Source organism: Cydia amplana, chromosome Z, assembly GCF_948474715.1.
Source record: "Cydia amplana chromosome Z, ilCydAmpl1.1, whole genome shotgun sequence".
In the NCBI taxonomy this organism is placed as follows: Eukaryota; Metazoa; Arthropoda; class Insecta; order Lepidoptera; family Tortricidae; genus Cydia; species Cydia amplana.
Genome location: NC_086096.1, coordinates 38,694,338 through 38,709,325, shown reverse-complemented (window position 1 = coordinate 38,709,325; position 14,988 = coordinate 38,694,338). Strand labels below are relative to the sequence as shown.

At 37.6% G+C, this 14,988-nt stretch overlaps 1 protein-coding gene across 4 annotated transcripts in view; it reads right to left on the bottom strand.

The window, feature by feature from the left end:
- Positions 1–1,079: 1,079 nt before the first annotated feature.
- Positions 1,080–14,988, bottom strand: part of LOC134661531 (ecdysone-induced protein 74EF) — a 324,468-nt gene continuing 310,559 nt past the window's right edge. For all 4 annotated transcript variants that reach the window (XM_063517652.1, XM_063517655.1, XM_063517653.1 and 1 more), the window contains one exon: positions 1,080–3,930. In XM_063517652.1, the coding sequence (XP_063373722.1) occupies positions 3,398–3,930 (533 nt within the window). In that variant the 3' untranslated portion in view covers positions 1,080–3,397. The remainder of the gene's footprint in view (positions 3,931–14,988) is intronic.

The following is a 14,988-nucleotide window of genomic DNA, read 5'->3' as shown; positions in this document are numbered from 1 at the left end:
CCGAGTTTGTTGCCGGTCCCATATTGGGATACCCTCCTCCAATTGAAGGGGGATTTAAATCTTCTCGGGGCAGAGGTGTAGGGTTGGAGCCGGTGTAACTTTAGGTATTAGACGTTCATAAGCGCATTGTAATTATGTCTACTTGAATGAACTATCTTTTATCTTTATCTTATCTTTATCTATTACTTATTCTGTGTCTCAAGTATGTATGTGCGTGTGTTGATATGATAGGGTTTATCAAAGGGTTGGGTTGCCGATGAAAAACAGCATTTTTATAGTGGATATTTTATTAACTGTATCATCATGCATCAAGTTTATGTGCTAAATCATTTACACTTATAACTAACTATACATAGAAAAATAACTTAACTATCGGGCAGAAAATACAGTATTTGTAGAGAATAACAACTAAATTATCTTTTATAATTATATTAACGTAACGGACTTTTAACTGATTATAAACTAGTGCCTGCGCCAGTCGCGCAGTTGCTCTCGGAGCGACACGAACGATCGGGGTGGGGGTAGAAGTTCCAGCCACACAGAAACATTTAAAAGTCCCGAAGGATTCAAATTCTCTAAAATTTCTTTAAATACGACATTAATTTATATTAAATTTAGTTTAACAATTGAGTACGTACATAATATATTGAATATTGAAAACGTCAAAAACTTCAGTGCGTGCCGCGGTACTCGACGGACCAATTTACCTATACATACTCTCGAACACTACCGAATTCATCCGAAAAACTACGTTTACATATTTTGGGTTCAAACTCATCGTATTACGTGTTGTAGGTAAAATGTACTTGACATAAAAATAGTGATTTTTTTTGTTTAGTTCATCTGGATAGGCACTAAGCCATACTGCCTTTAAAAACACTAAACGCGCGAAGTAATTAAGCGAATTTTTTTTTCTCGCTTTGGAAACGGGCGAAGGAATACTGTCAGTCAGCCAATGCCACTCAGTAGGGAGTATGGTAAATCAGTCCGCCAGCGCTCGCCAATCTTAATCCGAGTCACTAACCTTCCGTCCCCCTGGTTCTCTGCCAGCCAGCGGCCGTGTGCGTTATTTTTTTAAATCTCGAAAACCTCACACCAATATGGCTTCCAATTACAAATAATTTTTTAAAACTCTACGACTAGGCTCGATTTTCGAGGTGCTGATAAAATTTACACTGATAAGTACATTATTTTATTAAACTTTGATTTTTTTAACAACATCAATTCGACTAAAAATACGACAGAGCATCATTTTAAATGCTTGCTCGAACATTCCGGTAACCGGGAACCGTCTAACGCAGAGCCTATCGGTCCTGAGAGCTCACATTCCATCACGTGGTCCAATCATTACATTTATAATTTAATTACAATTATCCATTTACAATAAAATTTCTAATCTAAAGAACGAAATTCCCTAAAAAGTAAAACATGAAAGCGTTGGCGAGGTTCGCGTGACGTGACGCTAGAGGGCGCTAGTAGCAAACGCGAACCCGACCACCGCAAGGTACACGTATCATTTATCCAAGAAATAAATAAGTTAATCTATTAATTATATTTACAAAAGCATTACAAGGGCCGAAAAGTAAATTTTGAATCCTAGCTATACAAAAATACGATTAAATCCACATTTCAGGGTATATATAAAATTTAATCACATGGGACACTGGATTTGTTCGAAGTATTGGACACTGAGATCTTTAATAGAATTTATACTTAGCACACTGGGTGTATATATATATATATACCTGCATAGCCTGGATTGGTCTGTTATTTATTAATTTCGAATGCCGAGATCCTGCGGTCCCCACATAGCACCTTCAACTGCCTTAAGGCCCGAACCTGGCGGAGCGCGCACCTCCCATACCACATAACATCCTTACCACTACATAATTGATATAATTATTTTGAATATAATATAAAAATTACATGATAACATCGGAAAATTTAGGGGCGCAGTGCGAGCTCCGAGCAACATAATGGACTCTTCCTATTCTTCCTAACGATTCTATACGGACCGTGTGGAAGTATTAATACGGCATTGGCAAACTAATGACGTCCAGGAGACCAACCGAGGGCCCACCAGCGTCACTCTGGTCTCCCAGCCAATCAGAGAGCGGGTTTATTAACCAATCACAGCGCAGAGAACTCTGCTCACTTCACGGTCATTCAGTTTACTTGATAGTATGAGAGTTATACGAAAATAAAGATATCTAGGCTACACTTTTAAAAACTATCTAGTTAAAAATTATCATGTTTTCTATAACATTGGACCACAAATCGTAATTAATTATTAATATTTAATTCAGGTAACAAAAAATGGGGGCGTCGCGCAGCGTGTTTGTAAGTCTAAAATGACGTAAGAGGCGAACACTTTTATGTCATTTGGGATTTACATCTGTCTGCGTGAGGATTTCTGATATGCAGTTTGCGGGCAACGGGTTTAAATATTGATATGTACTTAAATGTGTTGACGCACGACGCCCCCTTAAATCGTATTTAATATAATTATTAAATAAACATACATAAACTAGAGCAAGTTCACTTAAAACACTATTTAAAATAATTAACACAATTAACGCACAAAATATCATCCCTTAATTAAAGTATCAGGTTTAAACAGAAGTTGGCAGTAGATATCAGTTCTGTCGTAGTGTTCGTTGAGGCGCCCTCTGGCGGCCAAGAACTAAACTCAGCTCACGAATTAAGTTAACTATTAAAATGTCCTTCATTCATAACATATAATTATTTATTTAACGAGAATATGCGAGCGACAGCCCCTATGAAGTCACAGTTAACCGTTAATGCACCAAGATATACACCATCTGAGAACGTAATATAATATGATATTTTAGTCACTATAGTAAACATCCAAGTTCACGTAAATATTTCTTTATTATAAACTCTTAAAAGACTATTAATAAGGTTCTTACTGTAGTTTCAATATGAAGTGTATAAAGTTATGAAGTATAGTTTGCGTAGTCTGAGGTAGGCAGTTCGGTTCTCGACATGCCTCGGGCCGGCCTGCGCCGGCCGACGACTATAGAAAATAGTTATGTATGTACAGAAACGTCTTTAAACATTTAAAAATTCGTTTCAACATTATACAAAAATCGCTCCATCCTCGCGTAGCAAATTTAGTACTTCTTCTGTGAATCCCCTATATATTATATAAACATTTGAGCAATCATTTTCGTCTCCCATACCTATTTTTGTATAAATATTAAATTCAACGACATTCTTTTAATTTAAAAATTTAGTTTATCCACATAGATTATTTAATCACGAAAACACTCTTAAGCGATTATAACGCGATGATGAAAATAGACGAATTTACTAGAGTGAATCAATGTTTAAGTGAAACGTTCGAACGCAGTGTCCTGTCACTAGATGATTCACACTAAGCCAACGAGCAGTCGATCTCCACGATGTCCTTGGGGACATCGACGAACTGGTACACGAGGCGCTGGCCGTCCACCTTGGCGAGGATCCCGCGCTGGTAGTAGTAGCGCAGGGCGCGGCCCATCGTCTCGTAGTTCATGTCCGGCTTGTTCTTGTGCAGGCCCCAGAGGCGAGACACGGCCTTGGAGTCCACCAGCTTGAAGACTCCCTTCTCGCGGTTCGTCCACTTGATGTAGCGCGGGCAGTACTCGCGGTCCTGTAGGAGCTTTAGCAGGAACTCCCAGAGGTAAGTTGTGGAGCCCTCCCGGCTCTTGCGCTTGACGCCGGGGGTGGGGGGCGCGTCGGTGCGCGGCCTCTTCTTGGGCTTGAGTTTGTTGTGGTGGTGGTGGCGCTGGTAGTCGCCGAAGTCGAACACGGAGTAGGGCAGATCGTGCTCGGGGAGGGGCGGCGGCGCGGGCGCGGCGAAGTGGTGTGCGCTCCCTCCGCCGCCGTACCCGTAACCGTATGCGTCGCGTTCGCTGACCGCGCCGGCTGGAAACAAAACACTAATTTAGTCATGATTGGTTTGGTTGAGTCGTGTTACTAGATCTTGTGGTTAGGCGTAGGTACCTATACCTACGCAAAACGGCATAATGTTTACTGCAAGCATTGGCAATTTTTGACAGACAATTTTACCTAGCTACGAGTAGGTATGCATGTACTGCGTCTGGGTAACTTTCTTGCGATTATTTAAAAGAGTTTAAGATGTTATAACATTTCAATGTTAAGTTTTAAATATCATGGTTATATAATGTCGTAACTCAGATGCAGAAAGTCTTTAAAATTATTTGCTACCTGCATCTAACGGGTCGATTTTCGCGAAAACGAAGCACATTTTTATTTTACTAACATTTCGATCGTATTAAGACTTTTTGACATTCGAATACACTTGTAGTGTCTCTGTTCCGCCAAGTAGGCCGGCAAGTTAGATCGCAAACTCAAGTAAGATGGCTCCTTCCGTCCCAGTTGCCTAGCTGGCCCAACTTGCAGATTGCCAACGAGGAAGCTAATATAAGAACACTACATGATTTTGAACCTAGTCAGTTCTATGCAAAGTTTATATTCGAGCAACGAATGTGCACCGAAGTTATTGGTATTGACTTGCTTAAGTTCCTGCGGCTTTTTGAATTAGTCTATTGAATATTCTGTTTACTTGCATGTTTATACTGTTGATACATTTATAAAATAAATGTACGGACAATGGATTCGCACAAAACGCGTTGGTCCATGGGTGCCTATAAAAAAAATGTAGTCTATGGACACGATCGCGTGACAGCGTCCGGTGCACGTGACCCCAATACAGTGTCGCCCTCTGTTATCATGTTACGTAACAGGGCGCTGCGCTGACCTTACTTAACACGTTGTGCGATGCGTGGATGAATTCCAAATTTAAACAGTTACGTTCCGTTCCGCTGGTCGCGATTTTAATCGCGATTTTTCCGGTGCAACTCTAGAACCACTTCTGCAGTCTGTATTCGATTCGATGCGCGGGTTCTAAATTTAAATTTAGTACACATTCTTGAAAAAGTATCCAACTAAAAACAATATAAATAAAGTTGGTCAAGCAGATCTTGTCAGTAGAAAAAGGCGGCAAATTTGAAAAATATAGGCGCGAAGGGATATCGTCCCATAGAAAATATGAATTTCGCGCTTTTTTCTACTGACAAGATTTGCTTGACCTATAGTAGATTAACTTGGCCTACAGTAGACTTGAATCTATAGTAGATTAAACACTACTTTTCATTTCGAATACGAGAAAAGTAAAATACATGTGCATTTAAAACATTTAAAAATAACACTGCTAAGTATAAACTTCAGTAGTAATGTAGTAGGATTTCTTGAGGGTAGTTTCAATTAACAATTTAGGTAAAAATACTTATCGTTATTTATGGAATGGGGAGTTAATTATCAGAATGAAAATTGTACCTACAACAAATCCAATTAAAACAAATATTTCATTGCTTATCGTAAAAAAAAAGAAAAGGACGAACCTACTTAGTAAGTACAGTGCTCTGCAGCAGAAACGTGTCATTTTCTGCACACTTTTTAGAACAACAACGACCCACTTTCAACGCATGATGAGAAATGAAAAAAAAAAAATAACAGAAATATCTCGAAAAGCTCCCTATACTATGTATTTGTTTTTATATTTTTAGCAGGGATTTAAGCTTACAAAATATTTGGAAGCGAAAACGAAATTAAATTATTTCTATGAACCACTCGGTTTTTGTTACATTTTCGGATGAAAACCGCCCACGTTTTCCCGAAATATCTATGCAACTTAAAAATATCAAATTTATTTGTAACCAATATCAATCCGATCCAGTACATGAAACTAAAACAAAGCTTTTATGTACCTATATCTCCCAGTGTGTATATCATAATCCAAATTAACGTGAAATATTTTGCGTTAAAATGTGACGCAACGCAAATTATTTTGTTAAATGTTGGGTATGTGTTTTTTTAATGTGCCCAACTCACGAATCAGCGGATACCGAGTTTCGGATGCACTCAGCCAAGGTGACTCGGTCTAATTTATAAACATTTTTGTTGATAACACGAGATAAGAGACGTTATGTAAGTTATTTGGTTAGGTATTAAGGTTATCAATGTATTTGCGAAAATATTGCAGTGGTGTGACCGCTTGTTGATTATAAGTAAATTGATTTAACAACATCCTGATTCTATAGCTGGTCAAGCAAATCTTGTCAGTAAAAAAAGCGGCCAAGTGCGAGTTGGACTCGCCCATGAAGGGTTCCGTATTTAGGGGATTTATGACGTATTAAAAAAAACTACTTACTAGATCTCATTCAAACCAATTTTCGGCGGAAGTTTGCATGGTAATGTACATCATATATTTTTTTTAGTTTTATCATTCTCTTATTTTAGAAGTTACAGGGGGAAGGGGGGGGGGGGGCACACACATTTTACCCTCGCGCAAACTATTCAGTTTAGAAAAAAAAATATATTAGAAACCTCAATATCATTTTTGAAGACCTATCCTATCCATAGATACCCCACACGTATGTATTTATGTTTTTATTTATCGCCACTCGTTTCGAATTTCCTCTTTTTCGCACTTGTATCGAAAATAACTATTTTGAGTTTCAGTTCTGGCCATTAGGCTACGGAACCCTAAAAAAGGCGCGAAATGCAAATTTTCTATGGGACAATATCCCTTCGCGCTTACGTTTTTAAAATTTGCCGCCTTTTTCTACTGACAAGATCTGCTTGACCAAGTATAATTAGTCTGTAATAAAAAAAAGTTTAGTATTAAAGGGCGCTACACACTACCTCCCACATGTATAAAGCAGTGAAAATAAGCGTCCGAAAAACGCCTCATGCTAAACGTATAGGTACGCATCTAACGCGCGAAAGTGCCACAGAAAGCGAAACGGCGCGCCGAAGGTCAGCCGTCGGCGCCATTTCCTGGTCAATGGCTGCGGCGCACACTCGCGCACCTTTCCGGTCACGCAGGACGGGATCTAAGGATGTGGGATCCGTCACGATTATTGCCTAAGTTTACACTTCTTTGTACGACAGTTTTACTTGGAAATTATGGATTATTTTAATTCGCACGGATTTCTTACAGTTCTTTTGAATACTGCTAGAGACACTGTAGAATGCTGAAGACGGTATTACCTTTATGGTATTTCCATTACTTAAAAAAAAAAATTGCTTTATTTCAGGTCACGTGTACCTCCATTTTTAGGGTTTTTATTAAGAGCTTGCTGACTTTTGTTTTCATTTTGTCACATACATTGTTCGTACTGATGCCAGTTATTCATTGAAATTATTGAAATTACATTACTTTCGTTCACGAGCCAGGAAATTGATAAAGCGCATAAAACATTATCGTTTCCGCCATGCCACAGATATAGAACTATATTTAATCGTCGACTGTTGCTGTGGAATTTTTATCAACAAACTAATCTCTTGCGAAAATAGACGATAACATTTTGGCCAACTGATAATGGAAGATAATGCACCATTGGAGTCATGTTTGGATACTGACGCAAGTGGAATCAGGTACGAGTAGTTCTATCTTTTATTTAGATAAACAGGTTCGGAAACGAATAGATACTTAATACTAGCGAATCCGACTAAGGAATGTCTTATTTTCTTTACAAGTTCTACATATGGAGAGCAATCTGGTAACAAGCCCTTGGAGGAAAAGTATTTTGTGCCTCCTTGACAGTGCAGGTGCAGAGTATGCGAATATTTCTTACTGAATCTCCAGATGAACACTATAATTCATCACAACTCTGAGCTAATTATAGATTGTAAACGCTGTTTTCTCAAGTTCCCTTAGTAACTATATACGCTACCGTTTAGGAAGAAAAAGGAATGAAGTAGTAGGTATAGATAAGCATGTGACATTAAGAAGGCTGAAGATGTCCAATAAATGTTGTAGATCTCAAGATCCCATAAACCAAGTGTTCATGAAATGAAAAAAAAACAGTATTAAATTACACCCCAGCGTCCAACAAGACACGCAGGTTTCTAGTAAAGCTGAGTGAGCACAGTTTTTGTGTCAGTCCGATCTATAATTAGCAATCACTAACGTCTATTAAAACCATTATAACAGTATTAACATCAACCGTTCCCGTCTGAAAGCCTGAGAACCAAAAAAAAAGCGCGTTCTATATATAACTTCAAGATCAAGGCTACCCACCCTACGGTCTTAGAACCCAGAGCTAACTAGCCAGCAAACTTACAAGAACAGCCGCAGAGCAACTCTTGAACCCAACGGGAAGGAAGAACACTCGTAAGTGCCTGAGCGTCGCAGCGCTCGCGCGCAATTGTAACTTTGCGAAGTTATCGCAAAAAGAAACAACTAGTAAACGATGCAGCTTTATTGCCCAGGAGTTAGGGTGGGTATTCCTGTTGCAAGCGGGTCGTTTTATTCCCGGATGCAAGTATGCGAGCGGGAGGAGGGGGAACCGGTTGAGCGTAGCCTGTATATGGGTTGCCCCACAAACCCTGTGTGGGACTGCGGAACGCGAAAGCGCTGTTCAGGGAAGATGCCACATCTACAATATACAATGAGATGAGATACATTCGTATGACGACCAAAAGTCAGTTTTTTTGGCGACTCTTCATTGACATTGACAGATTGGATTCATTACTGCCGAGACTGCATAACATCATAAAGGTGGTGGTGATTATTACAATTTTCGAATTCATTTCTCATTTCAACGACAACCGTCAAAATACTAATCTTTTTCTAAAGATTGTCAGTTAGATTATCAATTGTAATGGATTTCCATTTCCTTATTAATGCTGCTGATAACCTAGAGATTATGATTTTCCTTGTCCAGATGATTATGAAATTCTTCAGTGCTGTTTTGGAACGAAGAATAAAGAACGACACCTATGTTGACGATATGTAAAACGCACGGCTAGAGTACTGTTCTGATCACTAATACTAATTAAAGCCATTCAAATAAAAAGTATTTGCATAAAAAAATCATAAATCTCCCCAAAAAAATTGTGGTGATTGAACATACGAAACGGAAAGTTGAAGATATTTACAATTGTCACATGCGTTACGCAACGTTATTATATATTCTTGTTACTGTAACACGTGCCTCCGGGTGAACGACCTCCGATAAAAGTGCGAAAATATGCGTTAGATGATTTGCAAGATGGCGGCCACACCAGCGCTAATCTATTTTATTTTTCTGTCAGCGGACTTGAAAAAATATGTGCCAGTATTTTTAATGCAACGAATTGAGGGCAAATCGAATTTTAATATGACATCAGTTTCAAGAGAAGGAATGTTACACACATCACGATTAGTAATTCCAATTTGTGGCGTGTTTGTTTGATTAAAAGTGGTAAATTTAACGAATATAGCGCTTAATGAGTTAATGTAAAGTTCAATCTTAACTTTCCGAGTGCATGCCCTATGTATAGGTACAGTATTATATTTAATGCCCCGACGGCCTACTTATTTGTGGTTATTTCCGTAATATCCGTCAAAGGATGCGTTGACGCATTTATCAGCATTGCTCGTTCGTTTACTCACGTTGATACTTTGAGGATAAAACGTTAAAAATCAATACTTAATTCTATTTACCGAATTTAGTCATGAAAATTCACATTCTCATTGAAAACGACAACAAGCTTCACTTTAAGTCCCGAATATTTTATAAGTTGGAATTTTTACGCGTGTACACGCCCTATCGCCGAATACGTGTAACAAACAAGTGTATTCGTCATCAAAGAAGTCTAATAATAACAAGTTCTTTCTGTGTCTCAAACAGACTTCCGTCGTGAGCAATTAAGAAATTCGCACGTTTTAAAAGTATTAGATTTATGCCTTCTCTTCAGCCAGTTTCGAATTCGCACTGCAGTTTTTTTTTATTTACACGAGGCTAAATGCTATGTTCCGATTTTTCAAACCTAGGCACGGGCTGCATTGGTGACAGGCGACCGCAATGGGGTCAAGGCGCGCTTGACGCAATCTTACTTATCTATTATAAATCATTGTTATCATTGTTACACTTGTATTTAAGCTTTCCTGTATGTTATACAAGCTATTGAAGGTGTGATGACGTCACGGGCACTGGAAACTGGGACGTGTTGTTCCGACATCGATTCTAAAAGTGTTAATGGAAGATCGAATGATTCGCTCAACTGCGAGTCTGGGTCATAGACAAAGAGGGTTAGCTTCTAATTTAGGATCGTATATAATGATGAAGACATTAAATGCACGAATTAAAAGTTGTTTTGAAGTTGTATTCAAGAAGTAGGAAGTTGTCATCGTTTTCATAATACTTCATAGACAATAGTGAGATAAATTAGATCATGTTATCTACTCGTAAACTGTGGATGGATGTTTTGATAAAATTAGCAAACTATATCTCGGCGCCAGAATATATTTAGTATTAAAAAGTTATCTATCCTCTGACAAACCCAGTTTGTCAGTAGAAAAAGGTGCAAATTCAAAATTTCTATCGGAGGTCAAGCCTGCGCGTTTATTTTTTTAAATTTGCCCGCTTTTTCTACTGACGAAAATGGCTTTCCAAACTATGAGTCTTTAGAGTCATATTTAACCAATTTTATTTTATTTGTAATGCGAGCGCGTGTGTAAACGTTTTTTTTAATTGGATGCTAGTGCAGTTCTGGCTTGTGTTTCTCCATCGAGGTGGTCTCCAAAACAGTTGTTCGCTGCATAGGCAACGCTCGGTGATGTCATAGCCGTGGGCCTGTGACCTTTACAATCCAGCGTTTCCGTTCCAATGCATTTGGATTGTTAAACGCACATTTGCATTTTGTTTTTGAAGCACTATTTAATGCACTTGATTCTACGCTGTCGTTACTCGTTAAGAATATGTCTAATACAAAATAAAGTAAAACACTGTTTGAATAAGCTAACGTGACGAGGGCAACTAAGTCTGATTAAGTATATTATTTGTCGCGTTTTCCAAGAGTTACTCGTACTCAATATCTTATGACAAAATACCGTCTCAACATGAACCCTGCGACTTGCGAGGGTATAGCAAGATAAACTACATAAGAATAAATGAAATATTAAGAGCCAACAGGAGTCATTTCTCCATACAAACGTACTCGACTGTTTCTTCCGTGGGTTTTGAAGCTAGAGCAATGATTTTTTCAACACAGATTAATATTGTCGATATCCGTGTCGGACCGTTTTGATTTTTTTGATATTTTTGTTTTTTAAGGCGCTAGAGCCCTTCAAAAATGGCCAAAATGGCCTAATTGACTATGCCGCGATGAGAGGCGTGGTATTCAAAACTGATATCAATTAGCCAAAAAAGAAAAACGGTCCAACACAGATAATTTCATAATCATTTAGATTTCTAAATTTGGTTACGATTGGTTAAGTTTTGGAGGAGGAAACAGTCGAGTACGAAACCTCGATTTTTGAGATTTTTACGCAGGATTTTTCGCTTTGTCCTTTTTGCACTGGTTTTAGGAGCCGCTTCCGTTAGCGAGACGGGTATATTTACCTAAAATATTTAAATCTCAGCTCCTGTTTCGTCTTAATTAAACGCAGGGAAATACTCAGCCACCATACTTTTTAAATCAATCTTAGTTGTTTGTTCTATTTTATTATAACAAAGCCCGTGTAAATAATTTTACGGACTGTCTGCAGCTTTAAAACAATAAATGAGTAGGTACCATAGACATTTTATATTTTTTAATCAGGACGATAACGCAGCCGCGCCCGCCGCAGTGTCATGGCGGCAAAACAGTTGCACAAATAAAGCGTTTGCTTACGGCTACCACAGAAGGTTGTTTTGCAATATGTGTCTAACCTTCTACAACGACTGATAGTGAGGCTTCTGTATAATCTTTATCGTGGTTTATCTGCTGCCACGTACTTATTTGAAATAATTTTAGGTTCGCGGAAATCATACACTAAAATTTTGGCAGATTCCAAACTTGAATTGCATTAATGATTATTAAATGAAACAATCACGTAGGAAATTATTAAAATGATTTTTATACCACTTCCAGGCAGTTTCTATTTCTACAGTATTTATTAATTATTATTGATTTATTCGGCAGAATATGCCCTACTGCGGCGTATTGAGAACCTAGCTTGGACGGAATTCTGAACAGAGTCAAATCGTCCATATCCGCGTGCGAATATCGAATAACTCTTAGAATATAATACAAGAATCAAACAAGTTTACCCGTCATTGAATACATTATAGGTATTAGGTATAGTACGAAAATATTCATTTATACCTATTGAGATGACGTAACTTTCCTCTTTTTCTTTCTTGCAATATAAAACAGTTTGGTAGAGTTGTTTTATTGTATACACACTGTAGTTTTGTTCGGATACGTATTTATTTTGAAATTGTTGAAACATTAAGCAACCCGTGGCAAAATACCGGGACTTTAAGAAGATGACGGATAGTTGGTCGTTTCAAATTGTATCTTCACTAACCTAGGAAGTATTTTTGCGCCAACTTACCGAATGTAAACCATGTAAACATGTAAACTCGCCGAATGTAAATTTAACGCAAATAGAGAACACTTCTATGTGCACAGCATGTTCCGCGTCCGTGTCCATGACAATGACTTTAAAATGGCGATCGCAAAATTTGCGGCTGAACAAACTATATAATTTGTCGAAACGAATTACTGAATGCGTTGTGTAAAAATCACGCGTTCCTGTATTATGTCATAGTTACTTATAGTTTGAGTCAAAAATTGAGGTAATTTCGCTGCATTAAAAGATCTTAAATAATAAAGCAATCCTATGAAAGTTTCTGCAATGTGAACTAACATCTGAACCCTCTTAGCTTCTAGAAACACGAAGTTTGCCGAACAGTATCTTTCATTTCCGAAGCAATGCAATGGAATAAAAGTTAACTGTGCGCTGTAGTACGTTTTTAACTCGACTATTGTGTTCCAGTGTAACTTGGCCCTAAAGGTTAAAAGTATTATTAGTGCGTCTTTGGAAGCTATGGTTTATTCTTGGCCATGTTTTGCTCACGAACCTGACCTCGCACAACCACTCCGCCTAAATAAAGAGCCTCTGATAAACTGCATCCGGCCGTTTATTTGCACTATCATACAAAAATATTATGCATGATAGCCCCTCGGGTTATCAGTTAAAAATGTCGCAAGGTACAGTAGCGGTCAAGTTTAACTTTCTCACGTATCACGAGACAAATGGCAACGTGCATTAATCGTTATAGGTGGTCAAACCAATTTGTCAATAAATAAGAACAAAAAAACTATACTCACCCTTTTATTTTGGGTGCTAGTACTAGTGTAAGACAAATATAAATAAGTATGATTCTCTCAGTCTATGTTTGAAATGAGTCATTTGACAAACTATACTTCTATTACGCTACTCTAAATATGATATAGTGCAGGAAAATTCGTAACAGTCACAAACGTATATAGTTGGACAAACCAATTTGTCAGTCACTAAGAACCAGGAAATCTATACTCATCCTTTTCTTTTGGGTGCTAGTACTAGTGTAAGACAAAGATAGTATGATTCTCCTCTCTGTCTATGTTTGAAATGAGACAGTCCTTGGACTAACTATATTTTTATTTCTAGTATTATGAGTACACAGAACATGAAATGGCAATTGATCGTTATTTTAAACTCTTTACACTTTGTCTTAGGAGCTTGGCTGAATGATCACCTGCCGTAGTCTTGCTTGACTCTAAACTCCGGTTTAAAAAAAGTTATCTGACAAAATGGATGTTGCCCAAGGCCCCAACGTTATCATTTCTCAGTACAAAATGTATCCGTCAAACCGTTGCCATTTTGTTGACGTTTTTAGGGAATGGTGAACTTATCGATTTTAATCATGTTATCTAGACTACGTAGTTATTAGTTTGTATTTTAGCCGTAAGTAATACTAACATTAGTTTTAATTGCTTTGTTTTGTTTTGATTTTTGTTACTAACCAATGATATGGACGATATTATGTATGAAATAAAAAAATTCAATTTCAATTTCAAATATATCGATACTCTACACAGCGGAACGGAATAGCGATTAATTGAAGCTTCGATATCTTCACTAAAAATAAACACCCTGGAAATGCTAATGGATAATTAATATTTTATAAAATAATAATAAACTCAATTATTGCAAAAAAACCTATTTTATTTGGTTTTAATGTAACTTTTATATATTTGGCGTTCCATGCCTCCTGTAGACAAGAATTCAAATAATTATAACGGGGTCATAATAAAGAATAACTTAAAAATCTAAATTAATGTTTACAAAGATACATTCTATATCTGGTTTAATTTATCGCCCGTTTTGGATTTACACACTGTATATAGAGTTATGTTATAATGGTTATCTGTTCATTTTAGGTAGTTTAAATCCTTTCAAGTAAAATTTAAATTATAAAAAAGCGGCCAAGTGCGAGTCGGACTCGCCCATGAAGGGTTCCGTATTTAGGCGATTCATGACGTATTAAAAAAAAACTACTTACTAGATCTCGTTCAAACCAATTTTCGGTGGAAGTTTACATGGTAATGTACATCATATATTTTTTTTACTTTTATCATTCTCTTATTTTAGAAGTTACAGGGGGGGGGGGGGGGGACACACATTTTACCACTTTGGAAGTGTCTCTCGCGCAAACTATTCAGTTTAGAAAAAAAATGATATTAGAAACCTCAATATCATTTTTGAAGACCTATCCATAGATACCCCACACGTATGGGTTTGATGAAAAAAAAAATTTTGAGTTTCAGTTCGAAGTATGGGGAACCCCAAAAATTTATTGTTTTTTTTCTATTTTTGTGTGAAAATCTTAATGCGGTTCACATAATACATCTACTTACCAAGTTTCAACAGTATAGTTCTTATAGTTTCGGAGAAAAGTGGCTGTGACATACGGACGGACAGACAGACGGACAGACAGACAGACATGACGAATCTATAAGGGTTCCGTTTTTTGCCATTTGGCTACGGAACCCTAAAAAGGCCGTATAGTTTATCGATATGACTTTATCGACATGACCACATGCCTTTGGTTCCGCATTGTAAATCGTATATAAAATGCGTCTGTGTGTGTCAGGCGA